The sequence below is a fragment of the Pseudorasbora parva genome, chromosome 12, assembly GCF_024679245.1.
Source record: "Pseudorasbora parva isolate DD20220531a chromosome 12, ASM2467924v1, whole genome shotgun sequence".
NCBI classification, from domain to species: domain Eukaryota; kingdom Metazoa; phylum Chordata; class Actinopteri; order Cypriniformes; family Gobionidae; genus Pseudorasbora; species Pseudorasbora parva.
In genome coordinates, this window is record NC_090183.1 from 35,492,204 (window position 1) to 35,517,685 (window position 25,482).

The window sequence follows — 25,482 nt, forward strand, 5'->3', positions numbered from 1 at the left end:
TATATTCCAATACATCAACAGCTTATGTTAACTCATTATGACACCAGCCCACGAGTCAGTGAAGTCAGCAGAGGAAATATCAGAAGGAAGGAGACAAAATCATGGTAAAAATAAACAATGTGTTTATTGAATAATCTTAACCTTACTCAATGTGTTACTCAGACAGTTGCACTGAGGAAAAGACAGGAGGAAGAGCTAGAGGTAGCAGAGCTGAAGATGCTCAGGTTCTCTTTGGGAGTGACGAGGATGGATAGGATTGATCAGGAATGAGTACATCAGAGGGACAGCACATGTGAGATGTTTTGAAGACAAAGTTAGAGAGGCCAGGTTGAGATGGTTTGGCCATGTTCAGGGGGTGGAGAGTGAATATATTGGATATATATATAGTGAATAATAATAATTATTATTATTATTATTATTGGTAAAAGGATGCTGAGGTTAGAGCTGCCAGGCAGGAGGTCAAGAAGAAGACCAAAGAGGAGGTTTATGGATGTAGTGAAGGAGGACATGAAGGTAGTCGGTCTGAGAGAAGAGGATACAGAGGATAGGAACAGATGGAGGCAGGTGATTCGCTGTGGCGACCCCTGAAGGGGGTCAATGTGTTACTACCATGAAAAGTAAATGGACAATTAATGACAACATGGTCCCATTACATTGAAGCTTTACAAATTAAAACTCGTTAACATATAACTTTTAACTCTTACTTGTAAAACAATGACAAACAATATAAAATGAATCTGTTTGATGGATGGACTGCATGGACTGCATTTATATAGCGCTTTTATCCAAAGCGCTTTACATTTTTGCCTCACATTCACCCATTCATACACCGACGGCGATGTCAGCCATGTAAGGCGCCATCCAGCTCGTCGGGAGCAGCTGGGGTTCGGTGTCTTGCTCATGGACACTTCGACACTTGGTCAGGTGGAACCGGGGATTGAACCACCTACCTTCTGGTTTGTAGACAACCTACATGAACCACTGAGCCACTGTTACTAACCATGATATGCAAATTATATAACGTACATATACATAAAATTATATGGAAAAATACAAATACATTAATTAACAGTAGCCCACTGCATGGATGTACAGTTAAAATAGGTGAGTCTGATGTTTAAAAGTTTGAAACATTAGCTCCTTTTGTCATGGAAAACAGAGAAAGTCATGATATACAAGCTTTTTTCAGTTAATCACTAAGAAAGACTTAAAATAGCCTACAACATCTTTAAAGACTTATTCAGGGAAGTACAGCAGGAAATGGTTGAGTATTATTTTAGGTATATATCTGTATTTAGTGCCTGCAGTGTCAATGTATAGTCTTTACACATCAGCTTGTATATATAAATGGTAAAAAAAGACATAATTTCAAGACGTTGACGTCACGTCAGGTCGTCACGTGGGTCACCCGCTCCATCAGACAAGACGGTCGGATAGACGTTCGGTTAGACGTTCGATCGGTAGGTCGGTCGGTCGGATGTTTAATTTTGGCCCGGAGTACGCGCCATAAAAAGGGAGCTGCGCTAACACTAACGATTAAGAATCTATCGCCAGTAGGGGTGTACTTTATACACCAATACGCCTTAATGAGGATCAGCGAGCGGCTCTGACAGACGGCAGAAATTCACACACCGCCACCGTCCCGACAGACAATGCGACCACCCCCTCCATCGCTCTTCCCTGGCAACAGAGCGAAACACTCGCCGCGCCGCATAGCAACCAGCAGGCGCTCTCGCCGCATAACGACAGACGTTGAGCGAATCTGCAGTCGGGCCACTGCGAACCATGACACAGCGAATAATTCACATAAAATCACCGCACCGCAGTCTTCGCACTCAAACATTTTATTAATGTAACACACAACGTAGTGTCAGTTTTGAAATGTCAATTTTTATTATGTTTCAGCATGGGTGGAAAATTGTACATAAACATTTTACAGTAGTCATAAAGTTTCTGCTCTCTGTAACATGAGAGCATGCCTGGGACAACAAATCAAGCCATTGTTTCTGCCATCGTTTTGCTTGTAAATTTCTGTGAATTCACCTTTAGTGAGAACATTTTCTTTAGCCGATTTCAGATGTGAATATTTGCTGTATTAAAAATCCATGCCGAGTGTTTGCACAAAGTAAATCTCCTCCAAAGACATAATTCCAGACGTGGAAGGCTTTGGGGATACAGACACAGGCCGTGCCCAATGCTTCATTTGTTCACCAAACTTGACAATGAAAACAAGAACAGAAAAAAACAAATAGTTGTTTAATGCAGGCAAAGTGCTGGACTTCATTCTCCCCCCAAGGAGATGTGAACATGTTGACATCAGAGCAAGTGGTTCTCCGTTTCAAGGGTTCAGAATGAATCCATCCAACAGGTGTATGCTCAGGATCTCCTGCTGAATTTTCTGCCATGCTTCTTGTAACCGTTTTTAGGCTTTGGTGGTGCCAGACTGTGATGCCTGTTGGCTTTGCAGTTGCTGAAGTTTCATATTCATGACTTCCACTACAGCTGTTAGGAGGCAGATGAAACTAGTTTAATGCATTTACCATTTTGTGAAGGTTTTCCAGTCATTATCAGAAAACATGACAGTAAGCAACAGGTTGATCCAGGGTGTTGTATGATTCTGAAAGGGTTTCTTTTTGTGATAATGATAAAGACTAAACATTATCCTGCTTATTACATGACTACCGACCAAATAAATAGACATGAAACTAATAATCCATACCAGAATGACAGAATACCAGTATTCTAGATAACCATGTCATTAGGCATTTGACTTAGAAACTATATATAAATATATATGTATTTTACAATGTGTGTGAAAAACCACCTTGTTTCATAGCATGTTTTTCTTGAAGGGCAGGCTGAATTTTCTCAATTTGTTTCGTAAGGAAGTCAATTTTGCGTTTAAAGAACTCTTTGCCATCATCTACATTCTGAAAAGATAAAAAAAAAACAGTGAGATTTACTTAGACTTTGATTTATTTAGAAGTTCAAACTTTTAAAGTGTTAGTTTAGTTCACCCAAAAATACAAATCTTTCATTAATTACTCGCTCTAATGCTGTTTCAAACCTTCGTTTATCTTCAGAATACAAATTCATATTTTTATACATTTTTGTATGAAATCTGAGATATTTTGGATGAAATCCAAGAGCTCTCTGACCCCTCCATAAACAGCAATATAATTAACACTTTCAAGGGTAGTAAAAGCATAGTTAAAATAGTCCATGTGACTATTGTAAAATTTATGAAGTGACAATGACAAGAATATTTTTGAAAATTTTGAAGAAAATTTGTGCGCGCCAAAAACAAACAAAAAACACAAACACAGGCTAGAATAAATTGTTAAAAAAGTCATTATTTTTGTTTGTTTTTTGCACACAAAAAGTATGACTTCATAAAATTTAAGGTTGAACCTTTTAACTATGCCTTTACTAGGTGGTACCTTTCTGGGCCTTTAAAGTGTTAATTAAATTGTTGTCTATGGAAGGGTTAGAGAGCTCTAGGATTTCATCAAAAATATCTTTATCTGTGTACCGAAAATGAATGAAGGTCTTACAGGTCCGGAATGACATGAGTACTTAACAGAATTTTCCTTCTTGGGTCAACTAACCCTTTAAAAACACTGGCAAAATCCTGGCTCACCTTCTCCACAAAATAACCTGTTCCGACATCCACTAAGACATGATTCACATCATGAAGCTTTCCAGGCACATACATCTGCAATACAGTAGTTAAGGGAAACAACTTATCTGAGATTTATACAAATAATTAATAAACAAACTGCCTATGTGAGTTAGTTGAGGGTCAGAAATTCCGTCAGCACTCATTTATTATTCAGCTGGTGTGAGGATACAGAACTGGTGAGAGGAACAAGTAGTTCTTTTCCTAAAAGAAAAAAGTGATAGCAGAAAGAAGCCAGTGAACAGAATATTATTATATATATTAAAGAAGCATCATATAAAGTTTAGCAGTAATACCTTCATTGCTTTTGTTAAGGACATTCAAACTCTCTTTGGCCTCCACATATTTTGTTTGGACGACTTTTAACTGGCCGATGGATGATGACAGGAACTCTGTTTCCTAGAAAACAAATTTGAGTCATTTAATTTATTAGCATGGATCTGATAAAATGCAGCTTACTAAGGAAAATAATAGGTGAATAAGGGCAATTTATACTAAATGAATGTGTGCAGATCTGTCCTGTTCAATCTCAATGTATCCTAAAATAGACTAAATAAAACATTTAAATAGCTAAATAAACTATTTAACTATTGTTAAAATAGTTCTAAAAAGGATTAGTTAGGTAAGCCAAAAATGAAAATGTTTTGATAAATATGAAAATTTGTTGTAAGAGAACTGACTCCACTTTCATTCTATACAATGACAGTGAATGGTGGTTGTACTTCTGAATCTCCTTTTGTGTTCCAAAATGACTTTAAAAAACAAGGTGGTTGGTAAATAATCACAGGATATAAAATTTTGTCTTAAGTAACGTTATCCGTTTAATGGTGAATTAAATATGGTTACTCTCAGCATTACCAGCAGCACGCGCACAGACAGCATGACAACCGCTGCGTGCATGTCAGTAAACCACTAACAGAAAAATAACAGCGAATGTTGCGATATAGGCATCTGAAATCAAAGAAATGATATATATTTATCTACACATTACCTGATCAAGCTGCGTTTTCAAGCTTTCTAATTGTGGAAGAGACAATTCAGTCAGATTCACCGCCATGTTGACAATTGAATAGGGCGAGGAAAGCTTCCGGATCAACCGGACACAACTGAAAGGACTTTTAGTAATGAGTTCGTTTATTATACAATATTGGTATAATTAAATATATATATAGTAACTATTAACAATAAAAAAAACATAGTACAAAAAGTACATCACTGAAATAGTTCTTAAGGCTGACAAATATTCCTTGATGGCTTTTTTTATTTTTAATTTCAATTAAATTAAATTCACTCTGTAACACCATACAAGTATTTAACTTTTATGCGCAAGGTATTTTGTCAAAACTCTAAGCAAACTTTCCGACATAAGTAAGGTGGGTCTTAGCCCAACATGTAGTGATAAATCAAATACACCTAAATCCATCATGGAAAAAAGATCTTATTGTTGGCTTAATTAATTTTGTCAGATCAATCATTGTCCCCATGCACACATATCTGGGGTCCATATCAGAAATGAGATTCCTGTGTCCTTCACCGCTGCCCTTGACATTCTGAAGACTTATGAGGACACGGTCAGCAGTGTTTATGGTCCTTGCTGCTGGAACAGCATGTCAGTTAATCCATCACAGTTTGACACTTCATGTTGTATTTCCACCATTTGTACCCTTTAATTTTTATATGCATTTGCCTAATTCTTAATACACATTATGAATTTGAAATAGACACCACTGCCAAAGAATGTGTTATAAAAGTATTTTATTTCAAAGCGGTTTGGCATTTTGATATAACTTAAACAGGGAAAAAATGTTATACAAAATGTACAAGAAAGAATTTATATCAAAAAAGGTGATTTAAAAGACTTTAGTAAAACTGAGGTATGAGCAAACTAAATCAGCAATTGCAACCACAAAATAACACAGCAGAAGTCATATGGGAGGAATTAAAAAGGGCAAAACACTTCAAGCTCCTATTTTGTGTCATAAACCCTGAGATTATATTGGAAAATTTCACTATATTAGCTGTGAATAATAAAAGTTAAAATGTAAATTCTGGGCTAGTGAATATGCACAGGCAAACCATATGCAATGGGTGCAGCACCAATTATATGTTTTAAATGTGTGGCATTGCGTGATTGGGCTAAATGCTTAAGAAGGGAGGAGCCAGACCCAGAAGAGAGCCAGGACTGGAGCAGAGCCGATGTGAAACGATCCAAATCACGATCCGTCACATCCCACAGGTTGCCAAGCACTAATGGGCTGGTGTAGAGACAAATAAACATTTAATAATAAAGCAATTTATACGTATATAGACAAAATATTTTTGTACATGGAGGTGTACATTACCATCCTGCAGTCAGGTAGCTGAGGATGATGCCCGTTCCCTCCTGATGGCCAAGTACACTGAGAGCAGCACTACTACAGCCAAACAGAAGAGCTACTGCCCGCACAGGCCCCTTCAGAACCCTCTGAGCATCCAGAAAACGGGCACCTGCACCATGTCCTATGTAACTATGGAAAGGTACACATACATACTGTCAAGTACACGTAAACTCATTTTTATATTTTACATTCATTCTTTAGTAAATAACAGCAACTCTTTGCCGTTTTTCTCACATGTAGAGGTCTCTGGTGGTTACAGCCTCATGTAGTTTATCTGGATCAGGAGCGGATCCACAAACCCCTTGCCACGCCCGCTCACTGGCCAATCACAGACAGAGATGCCAAATTGGAAACAGGGCCAGTTACACAGCTGTGGCTGCCAGTGTTTATGCATATTTTGTGAACTTACCCAGTAAACCATTCTTTAAAGCGATTCTCAGTATCAGGTAGGTTTCCATCTGGGTTTAGCACATAGTAAACTTTCTTGGGGTTCACACCACAGGACAGAACACAACTTGAATCCATCTGAGAAAACAAAGACAAACAGAATTCTCATTAGAGAAACAGTTCATCCTAAAATGAAGAAAATCAATCAAAGGTTCAGAACGACAAGTGAATAAAGGATGACAAAATACAATGGAACTGAAAGGAGACGGGCTGTTGAGTTTCAAAACAAAGTGATTTTTAGTCTTCTTCTTCTTTTGGCTGTTCCCTTCAGGGGTCGCCACAGCGAATCATCTGCCTTCATATAGTCCGATCCTCTGCATCCTTTTCTCTCAGACCAACTACCTTCATGTCCTCCTTCACTACATCCATAAACCTCCTCTTGGGTCTGCCTCTTGACCTCCTGGCTGGCAGCTCTAACCTCAGCATCCTTTTACCAATATATTCACTCTCCCTCCTCTGAACATGTCCAAACCATCTCAATGTCTAACCTGACTAACTTTGTCACCAAAACATCTCACATGTGCTGTCCCTCTGATGTACTCATTCCTAATTCTATCCATCCTTGTCACTCCCAAAGAGAACCTCAACAAAGTGATTATTAGTGTTTTATTCAAAAGGTTTTGAATATGAGTGTTAATGTGATGATGTAAATAGGCCAACCAGGCAGGAAGTTAACATCACCCTGGATCCTTCAATAAAACCTCAATAGAGTTTTTACATTGGCTTTCAGATTACTGCAGTTACCAACAAAAGTTTCTTTATTCTTACACATTTTATTCAAGATAATCTTCACAAATAAACAACTTTTATGCATTTAGCCTAATTACAGTTACCAGAAGTAAGCAAAATACACTACAGTTGTATGACATGTCACCACCATATAGCTTCTGACAAACCTTTCCATTTTATTTAATATCTACAAGTTGGAAGGTTTGAGTTGAATAGTGTGCATGAGTACAAACGCAACAAGGCTATTCAGCCAGAATAGCAAACGTTTTCCTGTTCAGCATGATGTTTAAGGTCCCCGACAACCTCTTTCACTAGTATAAATCACTAGTAGGGTATTACTGATATATTTTATGTTGCAAAATAAAAATGTGAACAAATAAGAGGAAATCCCACACACTATCAGTACTTGAGAAAAAAAAAACGTTTTATTTGGAACGTTTGGTCAACGTTTTGATATGAACTTTAACAGGGGTTTCAAAAAAAAATCTTGATTTTTTTGCAAGTACTGATAGTATGTGGGATTTCCTTTTATTTGTTTAGCTTTTTGGATTTGATTATCCTTTTTCCGACAAACCTATCTATTACCTACAGCTATACAATGGTGTGAAAAATTAAAAATAACAATACCTGTTTGTGTGGTGACCTTATTTCAGGGATTTCACCAAAAACCAAAGCAACAAGAAACATTTATTTCGGGGGAATAGAAACAGAAGTTCAAAAATTCTGACTCATTTCTGTATTTTAGCACTCATCCCAGAGCACTGTTTAGAAACAGAACAAAATTTGACTTCCGCCACAGCTCTCAAATTTTAATTGAGTTCAGCCATGTTTTCGACATCGAACATTTTTTCTTAACAATAGAACAGAACAACAATGACAATGACATTCTTCCAAATAGCTACTTTGTGTTATAAATATATAAGACGTAAAAATTTAAAGGTCCCGTTTTTCATGCGTTTTTGAAGCTTTGATTGTGTTTACAGTGTGCAATATAAATTGAGGTCATGTTTTGCGTGTAAAAGAAAAGAAAAAAAAAAACAGTATTTTTCACACAATTTACTTATCTGTATACCGCTGTTTTTTCTGTCCTAAAAACGGCCTGTTGATTTCCTTGTTCTATGAAGTCCCTCCTTCAGAAATACGTAACAAGTTCTGATTGTGCCAGTGGGTCCCGTGTTGTGATTGGACAGCAGCTTAGCGCACGTTGCCCGGAAAGGTCACGCCTCTTACCATAACAGGGAGATGCACGCGCTCAATGTGTACTCTTCTCCACGTGGGAGAGCAACAAGACCGCACCCCCTATTTTGCGTATTCTTGTGGACGGAGGGCTAGTCAACAAACTGCTCTAGTGATGTCATTACATCCCTGCACTTCCTGCTGTAGTCCAAACCGGCTGTTTGCTGTAGGCTTTGAAAGGGAACTTCTGTTCAATAAAATATCTCGCTTAGCATTGAACTTTGAGCTTTATAATTTCACAGGTATTATTTTTGCTCTAACAGCAACATTACACACTAACTAAAGTTTGAAAGATGGGATCGTGAAGAACAGGACCTTTAAGTGAATTAGATTTCATTTGAAGCTAAAGCTTTAATGTTTAGTAAATGCTGCACAAGTTTTGCTTGTAAGTAGTAGCACATACCCCTTTCAGATGACTGTGTCCAAGTACTGCATGTAATGAGGGCATACGAGTGACAGAACAAAACTTCAGACAAGCAATGTTCTCCCATGGCAACCTTTGCAAGTACTGTAGAAACACAAAACTTTTAGCAAGATCAAAACATTCATATGGAATCAGCTCAAAACAAATTGTCTAGAAAATAGTGATGGCTTTATTATTTCACACGCAAGTGGATATTATTAGTGTACCTTGTCTAAGATAAGAACTGTATGTCCCTGTGGCTCCTCCCTTCCTCTAAGTTTAGTCACACTGCATTGCAGAAGCCTCAGGAAGTCTTTGTCCTGCTGACCCATTCCCTCTGCAAGACACTGCACGTCTGGCGGGGACAGGAGTGGGGATGCCGAGAGAACCACCTTCAGGGAGAAAAAAAAAATAGAGAAACTGCTACAGGTGGGAACACGTGATGATCAAACTAATGCAGGTGCAAATAGAGGCCATATACCCTGAGAATATCCTGTGTGATCTTTGTTCCTTTCAGTGCCTTTTGGAAGCACTTCACCTGAACTTCAAGCTCAGGGTCCGAGGTTAAAGGCAGGAGTAGAGTTCGCCACACCCCTAAAGCCTCTTCCATATCCTCGAGCATTTTCTGATGGAAAGAAAAAAAAAAAACTTACATTCAGTATATCCAACATACTCCCTGTCATATTGATCATTTTCTGTCAAAGATCACGTGTCTCACCTCCACACGGACATCCAATGACTTTCTGCCTTCCCACCACTGCGATTTCTCAGCCACCATGCTCACTTCTTTTTGACCCTTCAAGACGCCATCCATTTCTTCCAGCAGCATGGCAACAGAGCGCTAAATAAAGGTCAAATAAAAAATTGATTTGTGCAAACATCTCCCTATTTCCATCTCATTGTGAAAATATTATTTTAAAGTTTTAAAAGGCTGCATCACATTATGCAATTAGGCACCTCTCTGTTTGCAGTAGGGATTCGAACAGTGATTGGGGTAGAGCCACGCTCCAGTCGAGTCAGAAGAATAGTGCTGCCAATTTCATCAGGATACACCCCCACAAGTGACAGCATGCACACTGTTATTCCTAAAGCAAATACACATCACATTTATATAATTCTGTATCATTCTCATAATACATACCAAAAGGGCACAAAATTACCTTACATTTTATTACCACCATGAAACTATTTTGCATATTTCTTTAAAAAAAAATTGTCCATTTGACAAAAAAAATTACATACTTTCAGCAAACAGTGCCAGTCATTAGGTCACTTTCAGCAGCATAGACAATTCACTATTCTAATGATTTAGGTTAGGGTATTACTGCTAGCTTTATGTGGCCATCTTCCTCAAAGAGAGTGCACCCAAAAATGAAAAATGTCATTATTTACTCCCCCTCGTCTTTCCCAACCTGCACGACTGACTTTCTTTTGCAGAACACACAAGATGATATTTTTAATGTTAATAACAAAACCATTTCAGTTCCCATTGATTTCCATTGTATTGATAAAAGACTACAATGGAAGTCAATGATGATGAAATGGTTTTTGGCTATCATCATTCTTCAAATCTATCTCTTTAAAGGGATAGTTCCCCCAAAATCCATCCTAGATGTTTAAGACATTATTTTATCAGACGAACATAATCGTAGTTATATAAAAACATGTCCTGGCTTTTCCAGGCATTATAATGACAATTAATAGCAGCCCAAAATTACAAGCCCAAAAAAGTGCATCCATCCATTATAAATATACTTTATACAACTCTGGGCGGTTAATAAAAACCTACTGAAGCGAATCAATTGGTTTCTGTAAGGAAAATCTTGATATTTAACACATTATAAAATAACGACCTTCCATATACAACTTACGAAACAACTGCCACAATGATGACATCAGATATAGCGCAAGAGTTATGAACAAAGTGAGGCTGTCCGCCAGAAGCTATATATTTTACTTTATTACTTTTTAAATATGGATATTGTAAATATGGATACTTGTGTTTCTTACACAAAATCATAGATTAACTTTCTGAAGGCCTTTATTAACCTCCTGGAGCCGTTTGGATTACTTATATAATGGATGGCTTCAAATTTTGGGCTGACATTCACTGCCATTATAAAGCTTGGATTAGACACAACAATTAAAAACAATATATAATTACGATTGCATTCCTCTGAAAGAATATGTCATATACACCTAAGATGGATTGAGGGCAAGTAAATGATGGGATAAATTTCATTTTTGGGTAAACTATACCTTTATTTTTCAGATGAATTTAATACCTGCTGGAAGATCTTTCATCTGCTGTGTGAACTGCTGACAGTGTGTCTGTGGGAATTGTGTGGGGTCTGATGAGGCAAAGGAAAAGATCTTCTCAAGCGCAGAGAGTTTCTGAGACTGTGTCGCCCCAGATGTTTCCTCCAGACTCAGAGCGCCAAGACCTTCTGCTACATCATTACAAGATTTCTTCAGCTTCCTACGAAGAGACAGGAAGTTGTTGTTACAGGCTACCGCTTTTTAATTTTTCTGCTGAAATATTTAAATCTCATACTAAATGACATACCTGAATTGACTAACCACATGACGGGTCATATGGTGGCGAGTGGACACACCCAGTGACTGGGCATGCAGCATTGCTGTAGTGATGGGATCGGTCTGGCCGATTGACTGAGCAAGAAGTGAGCAGACATGGGGATAAAGCGAGGGAGGTGGGAAGTGGTGGAGAAGAAGCCAAGAGGAACGCAAGTACAACTGGACAGCCTCTACGGACAGGTCTGCTAAATATGAAATAAATACACTTGGTATTCAAGACATTCAACAACTTTGTCAATAGCAAGTCAAATTAAACAAAAAAACTAGGATTCTGTAATATTTTTTGAAAGTCTTTTATACTCGCCATGGATGCATTATAATTATTATTGCATTATAAGTTCTCTCTTAAGTCATCTTGAGTTTAAAAATGCAATTTCAACAGTGAATTTTCAGCAGCCATTACTCCAGTGTCACATGATTCTTCAGAAATCATTCTAAAATTAGTTTCTTGTTATTATCCATGTTGAAAACAACTATATTAATATTTTTGTGGAAACTGTGACACATTTTTCGGGATTCTTTGATAAACCCGAAGTTTAAAAGGCCAGCATTTATTCTCAGTAAACATTTTTTTAACTTTATAAATATCTTCATTGTCACTTTGCTGAATAAAAGTATTAATTTCTATAAAATAAATTACTACCCCAAAAGTTTTGAATTGTAGTGTACATGCCACACAGCATTACCTAACGGTGTAGATGCATGTGGTAGTGTTGTGTGAGATCCAGAGCCATTTTGTCCAGTTCTTCTGAGCTCACGGAAACCCTCTCGCCCAAAATCTGCAGCCAGATCTCTCCTCAAGACCTCACAATCAGCATCTGGGCTGCCTAGAACCACACACATACGATTAATGTGATCCAACAAGTTCCATGAGTTAAATTACATCAGTTTTGTTCTACAGACACACACACACCTCTATCATTTATTTCTGAGTCAGACCCTCTGAGTTCCTCCAGACTGACATCTAACAGAACCTCATCCTCATCTTCTTTAATCATCCTCATCTTCTCTGGCCCTTCTGTGACCTCTGAACTCTGACTCTTTTTTGATCGTCCTCTGCGCGTGCGTGTCTGGGAAGATGCAGCAGTTTCTTCCTCAGAGGAGAGGCAGCTGGTAGAGGCGAGGGCAGTGCTTTTCTTAGTTGTCCGTGACCGCCGGAGAGGTTCTGGTTCTACAGTGGGGATCACAACTTTGGCGTCACTAGGGGTGGTGTTCAGGGCTGGTTTCAGGGTGCGAGATGTTTTGGAGTTACAGGCATTTTGCTTTTTCTCAGACTTTTCCACTACAGCAGGAGGTGCAGCTTCAGCATCACTTTCATCACTAAACTCGACCTGAGACAGAACAGATGCATTCAATTAACTGACCACTTATGATACGAAGATCTCTTACCATCACCTCAAAAAGTCTGAAACCAATTAATAGGCCAAACCTTAAAGCGAGAACGCTTGGTCCGTTTAGGCGCAGCTGGCACGGCCACAGTTTTCTCTTCTGCAGGAGAAGAATCTTTGTAAATCTCAAACGATGCCTTTGAAGCAGCTTTTGACTTTGTAATCCTATGTCGGCTGGCAGATGTGGGTACAGAGGGGGTGAAGTTGACAGAAATTTCAGGCACCTCATTAGTGAAGGCAAACGCTCTTAAGTCACCAACACCAGTGCTTGTGGAGACAGATTTGGACCGGGATGTCCTTGTTGCTTTGGGCGTTTTGAAAACCATGGAGGATTTTGTGATGGTAATTTTGGGCACCAAGTCCTTAGTTTTCTTTGAAACTACAGAAGCCTCTTTGGTTTTCCTGCTGTCATGGTCTGCAGATCCACTCTTACTGTCAGGGTGGTGTTTAACATCTGCTTCTGGAAGAGCTATTTCAGAAATGGGGCTCTTGGATTGATGCTTTGATTCAGTTTTAAGTTTTAATTGTGGTTTACTTTTTGGTGGATTCCAGCCCCATACAGAAGAAAAGAGTTCTTCAGGTATACATTGTTTCTTCATGGCTAATGTCAAGCAGCAGGCCACAGCTTTAGCCCCCAGTAAAGCAGCTCTGATGGGCCCAAGCTCTGGTTTCAGTGCCCCTTTGTGTGTCACTGCCTCCAATCCTGCCTCTATTTCCTCCCACAGGACAGTTGCTTTACCTTTGTCTCCTGTTCGGAGAAGCTGAAGCACAACACCCAAATGCACTTTGCCCTTTTCTGCCTGGAGCAGACCCAGTGCAGCTGACTTTTTAGAGCACATAATGGCTTCCAAACTGCTTTGGAGCTTAGCTGTGACACTATGGCAGCGTTTCCTGGCAGATTGGCGTAGTCGACAGGAGTGCTCAGGGTCTGTCTGGAGCTCTGCCTGTAATAGTGCCCAGTGGATACTGACTCGAGCCACGCTAAGTTCACTGCAGCAGGGACAGGAGCAGGTCTCTGTGTGGGTCAGACAGGAAAGCCCATGCTGGCGTTTGGGCTTCAGAGGAGGAGATGCTCCTTGGCTCCCTAATCTAGACATGGCTTCCACAGGCTCCTTGAGAAGGGCACGAGAGCTAAGGATTCCACTCAGATCCTCCTCCTCATCATCATCTTCAAGGGTGTGACCAGAGGAAGAAGGGGCAACTGGCCGACCTTTGCGTGGTTTTATTTTCACCTCAGACTTCTGCTGTTGCCCCTGACCAAAATCTACATCCAAGTGGAATGAGACCAAAATATAAATGTTATTGTTAAAAGAAATACTTTGTTTTTGTAAATCTAGCGTGGATTTAACAGCAGTGAAATAAATCAATAATATTGTAAAATTACAAACAATGTCAAGAAAGGGTTTAAGGTGTCTTGATTTGGTAATTCTGGGAGAATCAGAATTATATCTCCAATTGTACCTGTACAAAGATCAAGTAAGTTTCTAACTTGCTCCAGATCCAAACTACTAGATTCAGTTGCACCCTTCATCAACTCCAGTTCTGCCTTCAACACCAACAGCTCAGCACAGCTACAAAACAAAACAAAACATGCAATTACAAATCCACAAAAGATCTGTATGGCATCCCAGAAACAGATTTAAGTCTACTTGTGACTAGAGGAAAAAAACATTAGTTTGTCATTCATGTCACCCCTCAATGTCAGAAACATACCCGAACTGTCACACACATTCTGAACTCTAACACTCAAAGAAATGGAGCATCCACTCACTGGCTGAGTGTCTGCAGTTTGGTGGCCAGTTTGAGAGCCTCTAGACATTGAGCTTTGGCTTCATTAATGGCTCCACTGCTGCTCCTCAAGATCACCATTCTCTCAGAGCACACCAGCACCTCACTCAGCAACAGCCATTTAAAAACAACACTGTCTCCTACAGGGAGTAAACACATCAAGTTGAAAATAACAAACAGAAAAAGGTTCCTTTAAGTAGACAAAAATGTTACTGCTTGTACCTTGGTCTACAAAGCGAGAGTCTGTGTTTGGTCCAGGGGCACCATAAAACCCGTTGCCCAGCAACATCATCACAAGGCTGCACAATAGCTTTAACCCTTCATATTGAGCTGTGTCTGAAGTCTTCAGACCTACAACACATAATTCACAACTTTAAATCACACATAGTATATGGGTAATACTTTTAATCAGCATTTATAAAAGATTCCCACTTGAACTTTTTATTCAACGTATGTTTTCCACAAAAAGATTACGCAGAACTGTTTTTGAACAGTGATCAGAAGTGTCACGTGAGCACTAAATCATCATATAATTATATATTTTAAAGGATCATGTGACCCTAAAGACTGGAGTAATCAAATGGCTGTGGAAAATTCAGCTTTGCCATCATCACAGCAATAAATTCCATTCCAATAATTTAATTCATATGAAAATAGAAAAGTTAAAAACTGTTGAAACTGTAATAGTACTTGATTAATATTACTGCTTTGACTTATGTTTGAATAAATAAATGACCAAAAAATATTGACCCCAAACAGTCCACCATATTTTTACCTTCTGATTTGTAATTAATTCTAGAAACAATTAAAGGCTGCAACATACTCCGCAAGAACAGAGAAAAAAAAGTCCTCGCTCCCAGGGCTGCGAGAACAAAATGACGTAATTTCGTTCTCGCAGCCCTGGTTTGGGAGTTCTCGCAGCTTGTTCTCGACACATCGCCTGAGCAGAACTTTTTTCTTGCGGGTGTTCGAGAACTATTGTGTAATTGGTCAGAAATTTAAAGTAGGCGTGGTTAATGCAGAGAAACCCAGATGATCGGCACCTGCTTTTCTCGTGAAGTATGGAATGTACTGCCAGAACGAACTTTGTTCTTGCCACCTCGAGAAAACAAACAAATTTCTTTGTTCTTGCAGAGTATGTTCCAAGCTTAAGGCTTTAAATTAAAGGCTGACAATTCTATTTTAACGAAGCAACTGTTTTTCCCTAGCTCCAATAAAAGTTCACGCAAGAGGAATGTCTTCAACTGTACATTTATGTGAGCTTATACATGGGATATAACGGTTCTGTTTGTGGTACCTAAATGTGTAATTTTTGTATTGGATTAGAGCTTACCATTCTGAGTGATGTTCTGACGTAACTGTGAATCTAAAGCCTGTGTGTCCAGACTCAAGTATTCACTGGCTGTCTGCAGTGCTCGTGCCCTGAGCAGGTACCAGCTCTTAGAATGATGTTGAGCAGATTCCTTTATCACCTCCATCAGGCAGCACACACCATGCTCCACCTGAGAAAGCAAGCAGAGACAGATCCGCTGTTTTGTCAGTAAGTGTACAATTACAATAGCCCCGTTTCCTCCAAAATTACCTGGAACAATTTGTCCCAGGAATTGTTTTTCTCCAGACCTATAGCTATCTGCATCTAAAGTACCATGAAGATTAGCCCAGTGACGCAGGACTGCACACGACTTTCCATTTCGACTTCCAAAAATACACTTACGCAGAGAAAATACACTCAGCCAATTAGCATGTTCAGAGCCTAAATCCCACCTCCGACAGTTCCTGAACTTTTAAAAAGTACTACTTTGCGAGTAGGGCCGTTTTGAGGGGGACATTTTTACCCAGAACTTAATTTAGACCATTTAATTGTGTTTCGACAGCAGGAACAACACAATGAGTCCCTACAACCCAAAAGTCCCAAGTTCCTGGGGAAAGTTCCTGCGGTGGAAACGTGGCTAATTTAAAAGGAGTCTAGCAATTATATAAACAAGTATTACCTGTCCTAAAGCGTAGTTTATCTGTGCTTTTTGCAGCATAGCCAGCATGGATATAACCAAGCCCTCAGAGGTCTTCACAGAAGTCAAACTCTGTTCTGCTTTTTGTAATTCCACCTGAAACATGCAGACAATGTTCTGATGTAAACAACTTGTTAAGAGTTTAATATAAATGTACAGTATAATATAAGGCTATTAATTGTCCAAAAAAAAGTTTGTCCTGGTTAACATTAATTCACCTGTGCAAGCTGAGGGGAGCCCAGATACAGCAGGATCCTGGTAGAGTGGCAAAAGGCATTCGCAGTATTTTGTGCATCGCCAAGGCTATGGAAAAGGGCTGCAGCGAGCTTATATGCCTCCAGAGCTTGCAAATGCTAACAGAGACATATTGATTATTCAACTTTAATACAAATTTCAGATACTTCTCTCTTGGTGGCAATGTGTTTGAGGAGACGAATGTTACACAGGACACCGTGAGTGATGTGGGTATGTAATCTTACTTTGCCCATAAGTGTGTAGAGGGCAGCCATCAGTGTCATGGAATAAGCAGTGAGTTTAGGGTCTCTAACTGCCGGCACAGACCCCCTAGACAGACTCCGCCACAGAGACAAACATCTATCCAAAGGCTCACTTAGCTCTGAGACACACAGATCAACAGTATTATTAGATTATCCTAAAAAAAACAATGCTTCTCAAACCTGTTCTGGAGCCCTATTACTGCACATTTTGCATGTTATAAATTGATGCAAGTACGTATTTCGAGTTTGAGTGTGTGGCTTACTGCTGTGAGCCAGTAGATTGAAGCGTAGTCCATCATAGACTAACTGGCTCTCTTGTGATTTCTGTTTGTCCTCGTACTCTAGATCATTAGTGGGAACAGGATCCATATTCAGCTCAGTTTTATTCTCCTCCTGCACTGCACGCAATCGCTTCTCTGTGTCCACAGCCTGTTACGCACACAACAGAAAATAAAGAGAAGCACAGCTGTATATTTTTGGGGGGAATGAACGTACACTGCTGTTCAAAGGTTTGGGGTTTGTAAAAAAAAAAAAAAAAAATGATGTTACTGGAAAGTCTCTTATGTTCACCAAAGTTGCATTCATTTGATTTTCTACTTTATTTTGAAATCTAGTTTATTCCTCTGATGGTAAAGCTGAATTCTAAGCAACCATTACTCCAATCTTCAGTGTACCATGAAACTTCAGAAGTTATTATTATATGCTGATTTGGTGCTCAAGATCAACAGTTGTGCTGCTTAATTTTGTAGAAGGTGTGATAGAATTAAAAATATATTTAATGATTAGAAAGTTAAATAGAAAAACAGCATTTATATGAAATAAATTATTTGTAACCTTATAAAATGTCTTCAATGTCCTTTCTGGTCAATTTAATGCATCTTTGCTGAATAAAAGTATTTATTTCTTTAAAAAAAAAAAAAATCTTAGTGACCCTAAACTTTTGAACAACAGTGTGCACTAACAACCAAAATTTGGACACACCTAATCATTCTTCATTAGTATTATAAAAAAAAATCAAAATCAAACGCAAGTTAAAGTATATTGGGCGCCAGTGGGTTACATTTCCTGCCTGAGATAACTCCTCTATTAAATTAAATGAACCAACTACATAAATAAATGTATAGGGATAAATTTCGTTACATGTGTCTACAAAAATAATAATGCAGATCAGAAAGTTAAAGGGGGGGTGAAACACTCAGTTTCAGTCAGTGTCATGTCAATCTTGAGTACCTATAGAGTAGCATTGCATCCTGCATATCTCCGAAAAGTCTTTATTTTTTTTATAATTATATAAGAAAGATGCGCTGTTCCGAGTCTTTCCGAAAAAAGCCGAGCGGGTGGGGGCGTGTCGTGTGAGCGGAGCTAAATAATGACGTGTGCTCGCTGCTGCTATTGTGTTGAGTCGAGTGCGTCGTAAAGCTGTGTCATCCCTAACAGCTGGAAAAAAACTTTATTCAAAATAAAAATATGGCTTTTAATCAGATACAGCCATACATCTATGATCCGGAATCAGACCCAGAGGCTGCAGTTGAACAGGAGCAGCAGCAAAAACGACTAGAGCAGGACGTCTCTATGTGGTACAAGTTATACACTAACTATATAATATGCTTAGCGGCTTGTGTTATTTACATATTTATACTTGAATTATATCGTCATATTTTTGTCTTTGAAGGTGTACATGTGGGAAGTGCAGTTGTGCACGTGTGTTTGTGTTTACGCGTGGTTTGTGTAGACAGTAAGCGGACTGGTTTTGCACGCCAGGTTAAGTTAGTGTTTACATAGAAAGACACGGAATAGTAGCGCATTTGAATGAAGAAGCGTGCTTATTTAGTTCAACATATTTCCCCCCTCTTTGTGTATTGTTGTTTGGAGTGCTTTTACAATACACAAACATAAAGTTACACATATAGTGGCCAGCTAAACAAATGTACACGCACTACACATCGCATGCTCCATTGATCAATTAACTATACGTGATCATGTTTGGGCTACTTGATGAGCATAGGCAAAAACACAGACATTTGAAGCAGTCTCACTCACCGCCTGCGGTTCTAACGTTGGGACTGCTCCATCATTCAGCATTAGGCGATCGGGAAAATCCGGCGTCGAGCTGGGCCTTGTTTATGAAACAGTCGGCACCGAAATGCAGCGAACAGATATAAACATTCGCGCAACTCAGTTGCTGATCCGGAAAAGCAAATTCCATCCACTGTTGCCTTAACGCGGGGTTTTTGGGGAATCTGTGCAGGACTGTATTGGTCTGGCAACCAAAAACGCACTTTTTTGGTGACATTGTTATGTGCACATCACCTGTCCAGCATCCTACAAGCCAGCGCTTTGATGGGCGTAGCCTGTTACTTTCGCTCTCTCCCTCTCTCTCTCTCTCTCTCTCGCGCTTCCGGTAGAATTGTCCGTAAGGCCCATACAAGGAAATTCCGCCCCCATTAACGTCAAAGGGGACGCATGATCTCAAAAAACTTGCCGAAACTTATGACTAACCGGAAGTAGTATTTTTGACAAAGAAATACTCCCATCAAACGTCCACCTTAACTTTTGAAACTTTGTCTATGTTTAGTATGGGATTCCAAGTCTTTAACAGTGTAAAAAGATCAGTATGCATGAAACAGCATTTCACCCCCCCTTTAAGGAACAGAAACATCTGGTAGTGTACAAGGCACTGACCTCCTGCAGGTTGGACTCAAGAGTGCAGATGTAGAGCCATAAGGAGGCGTGTGCCTTCTCATCCTTCAACCTATCAGCATTCTCTGCTGTCTCTGGCTCTGCCTCCAGCAACCGCATAGCCTCATGGGTAAAGTCAACCGCTGAGCTGATTAGCAAGAACAAAAAAACAAAACAAAAAAGAAGACCTCTATATTTTCAATCTTTTATCTCCGATTCAAATTAGACAAAAGCAGATTTTATTTTATAAAAGTGAACATGGTCCTGCTGTGTTTAACTTCACCCACCAGTCAGTCTGTTGGCTGAAGTCCTGGTAGCACACAACCTGTGCCATCTCACAAAGATAAGTAGCCCGTCTCAATGTGTGTGGTGTTTCATCATGGCATATATCTAAGAGGTCACAGAGTGTGTTGTACCGCTCCTGTGCTGTATCTCCAGTCTGCTCCTTATAAACACGCAACTCCTCCTCTAACAAACATATCAGCACTTCTTCATCCATGAATGCTTCTCCCAACCCCTCTCTCAGAGTCCTAACCAAAAAGGGGAGAGAGAAAGAGATTTTCAGCACATTCACTCTGAAGTGGCAAGTAACAGTACACCGGAACCCTTTTTGATTACCTCAGGCGCATGTCGTCCTCTCCAGCTCGGGCAGCATCACACTTGGTTTTGACCCAGAGCGACACAGGTTCTGCCAGATTATCAAAAATATGCACTCCCAAAACTCGAATCCAGCGCACAATCCAGTCTAGAGCTCGCTCAAGCTGACCTCCACGCCGGCTACACTGCACCGTCAGCATGAAACAGCGATTTACCTGAAACATCCAAACAATAAAATAAAAACAGTCAAGAGCTTATATTGTCATTTATGCATTTGCATGCTTTTAAACTGAATGTACAGTTCTAAAGAGTCATGTTATTCATAAAACAGAGCAGAAAAGTCAAGTACAAAGAGCCACATTAAAGGGGTCATGAACTGCGTTGTTTTATGTTTCCTGGGGTGCACTTATAATGTTAGAATGCTTTTTACATCAAAATCTGTCATCATTTATAAATAAAAGGCATTTTTCCAACCTTGATTTTAGCCCTCTTCTCTGAATGCTCTGTTTGGGGGGGCATATCTGCTGCGAGTTCAGTGTAAATGCCCACTGCTGTGATTGGCTAACGTCTTTTCATTTGATATAGCCTCATAAAGTTCAATGCAAACGGTGATAATGTCTTTTATAGTTATGGCAGTATATTGCCTACAAAAACGGCCAAATTTGGACTACAACAAGCTTCTTCCTGAGTTGGTGACATCATAAACCCTTGATATTAACAAAAACACTGCCCCAGATGTGACTTCTGCCCGTAATGTTTAGGGGCATGGCGTTTCCAGACAACCTGTGCTTGGTACTTCAGCCAATATAAATACATGAAACTACATTTGGCCATCTAACCAATCTAAGACCATTGCGTTTTTCAGAGGGATCGGCTTCATAGAAGCAGGAAGCAAACGAGCTGTTCAAAGGACAGTGGAGACAGCGGTGTGGAATAAACGTAAAATTTAAGAAAAATATGGCATTTAAAAAAAAAAGTTGTAGTATTAAGATTGTTGTACTGCGCCCCATAAACACAACTTAGCCTAGAAAAAAAAACACGGAACCACCCCTTTAAAAGTGTTGCATTACATTTATATCAATGGCATTTTTTTAGATCAGGGCATGAAAGGTTGCATGATCCTTGAACATTGAGATGAATATTGTAGCCAATCACAGACACATGTTCAGCGTCTGACAGCAGGATCTCGTCATTGCAACTCAGTTTATGTACACAAATGCTTTCATCTTCATTAACAGTGCAAACGTGAATAGTTCAACAAAACAAGATTTGTTGAATCAAATGAGAGTTTTGGCAGAAGTCCAGAACTCAGTCACTGATAAACGGGTCACTGATAAACTCTCTGATTGACAGCTGGCCCACTGCTGGTGGACAGGGCTAAACAGGCAGTGATGAAGTAGGCTTGGTCTTCTTGTGCAGAGGTGGTGCTTGCCTCCCTTTGACGTCAAAGATCCCCAATTTTTTGATTTTGACACAAAATTTGATTTCTCAGTTCATGACCCCTTCAAACCACTAAACTTCACGATACATTTTGTACCTTTTTATTCTCTTTAAGTGAATAAAAATAAAAATCAATCAAAAGCACAATCAAATCACACACAAAAAAGCACAAATGAATCAAAAGCACACAAAAAAATGACTAAAGGAAGATGTAGTTCTTACCCTATCCAGAGGAAGAGAAGGTGGGCAGTCCTTACACAGCTCCTGACACACAATCACAGCCAAGCCAAAGGCTCCCTCATACAGCTTCCTGTTAAACAGCTCATACACCACATTATTCACCGCACACACTAGAAGGAAAAACAAATATAAATGAATACAGAATTCAATTTATGAGCACTTACTGGTAAACCTACACTACAGTTCAAAGTGTTGGTGTCAGTAAGTTGATATTTTTTTTCTCTCCAAGAAAATTCTTTAAAAAATGCTGTTCTTTTGAACTTTCTATTCAAATAATGCTGTAAAATTATAAGGCAAAACATCTTTTTTAAACGGTTTTCAACATTGATTTAAAGTGTTTCTTGAGAACTAAATAAGCATATTAGAATGATTTCTAAGGACCAAATAAAAATGCAAAACCGTTATTATAAGTAATAACATTACCATTTAAATTCTTGGTAATAGGCTACATTCAGACTGCAGGTAAATGTGCCCAAATCTGATATTTTTTTACTCATGTGTGCTCAGACCTGTTTGTCATGACAGTGCAAACAGCACAAATCCTATGGAAACTGATCTTTTTAATTCCAATTTGGGCCACTTCATATGTGGTTCTAAATCTGGTACCGGTCAGATGTTTTGCAATGCAACCTTAGTCTGAACAGTCATATCAGAATCCGTGCAACCTTTTCATCACTATATAGCAATATTTGTCAAAATTCTGCTTTTGAATTGAACTTTTGACTGGTAGTGTATATATATATTCTATAACGAGTTCAAACATCTAACCAGATTTCAGCATGTAGACTTTAGGAATATATACCTGCTTTTAGAAAGAAGTTGTCATTGCAGAGTGTCCGCAGTTCAGCAAGCATGCGTCCTGCAGTTGCCTGGCAGTACAACAGCATCCTGTCCAGAGAATCGCCTGCTGACACCTTTATACGTAAATGTTGAATGAAGGACAAATGTGAAACATCTTGTAAATCACTTTATCATGGCCTAAAGAAGGTTTAGTATATTACCTGAGATGCATGAAGACTATCGTATGCACTAATGAAACCCTGGTAAAAGCTGAAGCAAAGGGAGTACTGCACCTGCTGCGAAAACGATTCCTGGAAAAAACAAAAGCTTTTAAAAATTCACATTCAAAATATATATCAATGAGTACTAGTGAATTTATATACAATCTTACCTTTTGCTGTGCAAACAGAAGCTCCTGATATTCTTCTAAAAAGGAAAAGCAAGCCAGCAATGTGGTTATATCCATCCCTTTACACTGACCTGCTTCCAATGCCCAAACTACTAGCTGACAAGCCTCAAATAGGGCATGAGACTCAGGGCCCGACATGGCACGGGGCAGCACCCTGAGTGCACGTGCACATTCAGTGAAAGCCTTACTGCATTCACCTCCAGAGGTTAACGCACACTGCAGCTGCACAGCACAATCTGCGAGGCTCAGAGCTGAACGCAAACCAACATGGCCATCGACCCCCTTTAGAGAGCCGCGCAGAAGTCCAACAGCCTCGGCTGAAAACTGACTCTTACAGAGCAGTTTACACACTTTAAACACCACCTCACAGCTCACAGCCAGCGAAGAACAGGTCAGCTTAGAGTCTTGTGGATTGAATAAAGGGCCGAAGAACAGTTCTCGCAATTCAGAGGTCAGAAAACTCACATCGTCGAGAGTAAAACACCCACACGACCGTTCATAGTCCGCTACCGCTTCTTCTACAAACAGAGGAACTTTGGATGGGAAACCGGGTGAGCCGGACTCCTGTTCTAGGAGTTTGAAGGTTAAAGCTTGTAGCTGACAGTGAAGTCTGTCCCGTGGAGGGAGGGTTGAACCACTCATTCTGTTAGACAGGAGACTGTTCCACAGCACTGCAAAGTAATTCCGCACCAAAACATGGAAGTCATCCGTCTGTTGATGAGGGAAAAAAAAGATCTACAGAGAGTACCTTGAAATATGGATCCTTTTATTACAATTGAAAGTCAATTCTACAGGGTTTCCACATTTTTGACTAACAAATGCCAACGGTTTAAAAATAAATGGATACTTATTTTATTGAGATGGAACTTTTTATGATTTTTCAAGACTCATACTGTACCTCTGCAGACAAACGCTTCAGTCTTTTATACATGAGTTGGCCCAATCGACATGCAGGGCCGTGAGCTCCAAGGTTACAGACTTTCTGTAGGATGTGGAAGACTATTTTCTCAAGATAAAATGGGTTGCTCTGCATTCCAGACTCTTCGAGCAATTCAAACCCTTGGATGGCCAGTTCCACCAACTCCACTATCTGCCCCTGATGGGCAGGGTCCAGATCACCACTGCCCAGGCACTGGTTGCATGCCCGGATGATACGGTCGCACATTGTGCGACCATAAGGACCAAGCCCATCATCCACCTGTTTCTGCAGCAAAAAAAGGAAAAGAAAAACTCCAGAAGTGTGCATCATATATGAAATAAACAGTTCCCATTAACACATGTTTTGTACATAGAAAACAATTATTTCTTTAATTATTTTTTTTACCTTGAGCACGTTGTAAAGAACAACAGTGTCCTTTACACAAGATAACTGTTGGAAATACTCCTCTGTTCTCAGGCACTTCATTGTTATCACGGTTGTGTCTGCAATACAAACTGCTTTTTAAGCAATCCAAGTATTTCAGATGTTGAAAAGAATTACTGTAACAGTAAACTAACGTTAACATACGTGTGTGGTAAACTAATATGTGTGTATTGTATATATAATAAAAACAAATACAACGTTACGTTTATCACTATTGCAGCGTTATTTGGACTGAATGACAAGTAAGTTACGTGTATCAACAATGAGCAAAGTTCACTAGATTAAACGTAAGTTATGTTTTATGATCATCTGCTATGCTTTCTTGCAGACATTACTATAAAACGGCCAACTAGCATTTTAGCTAACTCAGTCCAGCGTCAACCCCCAATCCGTGTAAACAAATCAAACCTGTTAGCCTGTCACTTACCATGCTCGGTTAAACGGTCAAACGTGGAGGAATAGCAGCTCTATTTGAGTTTTAGGAAATGTGGCGTTCACATGTATCTTCAATAGATATAAACGTACAATAAATGTACAATTTGTCCAGTCGCGAGTCGCAGTTATCAGGATGACAGCAGCGAAAAACAATCGAGCTGCTCGCGCACTTGTTTAAAATGCCGCAAAGCTTATCGGGACACTGAAGTTGAGCTAAGGAATCATGGGTAATGTAGTTTTTAGAATTAAATAACCAAGTAGCTACCTCTGTTCGCTGCTGTTTTCCTTAGTAGTAGTAGAAATCTTTTTTTACGGTATACGGTGTTAATACATATGCATAGTAATCTGTCGGAAATATAACATATAATATAAAGTGATACATTAATTTAA

The 25,482-nt window shown here is 39.4% G+C and overlaps 2 protein-coding genes across 3 annotated transcripts; both read right to left on the bottom strand.

Annotated features, from left to right (window-relative positions):
- Positions 1-1,870: 1,870 nt before the first annotated feature.
- pfdn5 (prefoldin 5) lies at positions 1,871-4,794 on the bottom strand. The gene is made up of 6 exons (XM_067458468.1): positions 4,671-4,794; positions 3,976-4,078; positions 3,852-3,883; positions 3,641-3,715; positions 2,825-2,930; positions 1,871-2,502 (listed from the first exon to the last, which is right to left on the bottom strand). The coding sequence occupies exons 1-6, from the start codon at positions 4,734-4,736 to the stop codon at positions 2,423-2,425; spliced, it is 462 nt and encodes a 153-aa protein (XP_067314569.1). The 5' UTR covers positions 4,737-4,794; the 3' UTR covers positions 1,871-2,422.
- A 636-nt stretch (positions 4,795-5,430) lies between these two features.
- espl1 (extra spindle pole bodies like 1, separase) lies at positions 5,431-25,281 on the bottom strand. 2 transcript variants are annotated; one of them, XM_067460041.1, is made up of 32 exons: positions 25,085-25,281; positions 24,619-24,716; positions 24,193-24,498; positions 23,277-24,005; positions 23,107-23,196; positions 22,908-23,019; positions 22,088-22,215; positions 20,447-20,640; positions 20,116-20,358; positions 19,832-19,976; positions 17,413-17,578; positions 17,132-17,268; positions 16,871-17,005; positions 16,635-16,748; positions 15,977-16,145; positions 14,866-14,994; positions 14,627-14,783; positions 14,317-14,426; positions 12,897-14,119; positions 12,381-12,798; positions 12,154-12,294; positions 11,439-11,649; positions 11,158-11,351; positions 9,830-9,957; positions 9,591-9,713; positions 9,354-9,497; positions 9,100-9,264; positions 8,873-8,977; positions 6,467-6,582; positions 6,292-6,375; positions 6,022-6,186; positions 5,431-5,934 (listed from the first exon to the last, which is right to left on the bottom strand). In XM_067460041.1, the coding sequence occupies exons 2-32, from the start codon at positions 24,697-24,699 to the stop codon at positions 5,733-5,735; spliced, it is 6,564 nt and encodes a 2,187-aa protein (XP_067316142.1). In that variant the 5' UTR covers positions 24,700-24,716; positions 25,085-25,281; the 3' UTR covers positions 5,431-5,732. The 2 variants fall into 2 exon arrangements, with proteins under 2 accessions (XP_067316142.1, XP_067316141.1); XM_067460040.1 differs by having other exon boundaries at positions 11,439-11,652.
- Positions 25,282-25,482: the final 201 nt, after the last annotated feature.

Excerpts from the sequence above, each read along its gene's own strand:
- espl1 (XM_067460040.1), bottom strand. The coding sequence starts at position 24,699 with ATGAAGTGCCTGAGAACAGAGGAGTATTTCCAACAGTTATCTTGTGTA. Across the intron at positions 23,197-23,276 it reads TTCTGTTTGCACAGCAAAAG|GAATCGTTTTCGCAGCAGGT; the intron begins GTAAGATTGTAT and ends TGTTTTTTCCAG. Across the intron at positions 20,641-22,087 it reads CTTCTCTTCCTCTGGATAGG|GTAAATCGCTGTTTCATGCT; the intron begins GTAAGAACTACA and ends TGGATGTTTCAG.
- pfdn5 (XM_067458468.1), bottom strand. The coding sequence starts at position 4,736 with ATGGCGGTGAATCTGACTGAATTGTCTCTTCCACAATTAGAAAGCTTG. Across the intron at positions 3,716-3,851 it reads TTGTTCCTCTCACCAGTTCT|ATGTATGTGCCTGGAAAGCT; the intron begins GTATCCTCACAC and ends ACTGTATTGCAG. Across the intron at positions 2,503-2,824 it reads AAAACATGCTATGAAACAAG|CTGTAGTGGAAGTCATGAAT; the intron begins GTGGTTTTTCAC and ends GCCTCCTAACAG.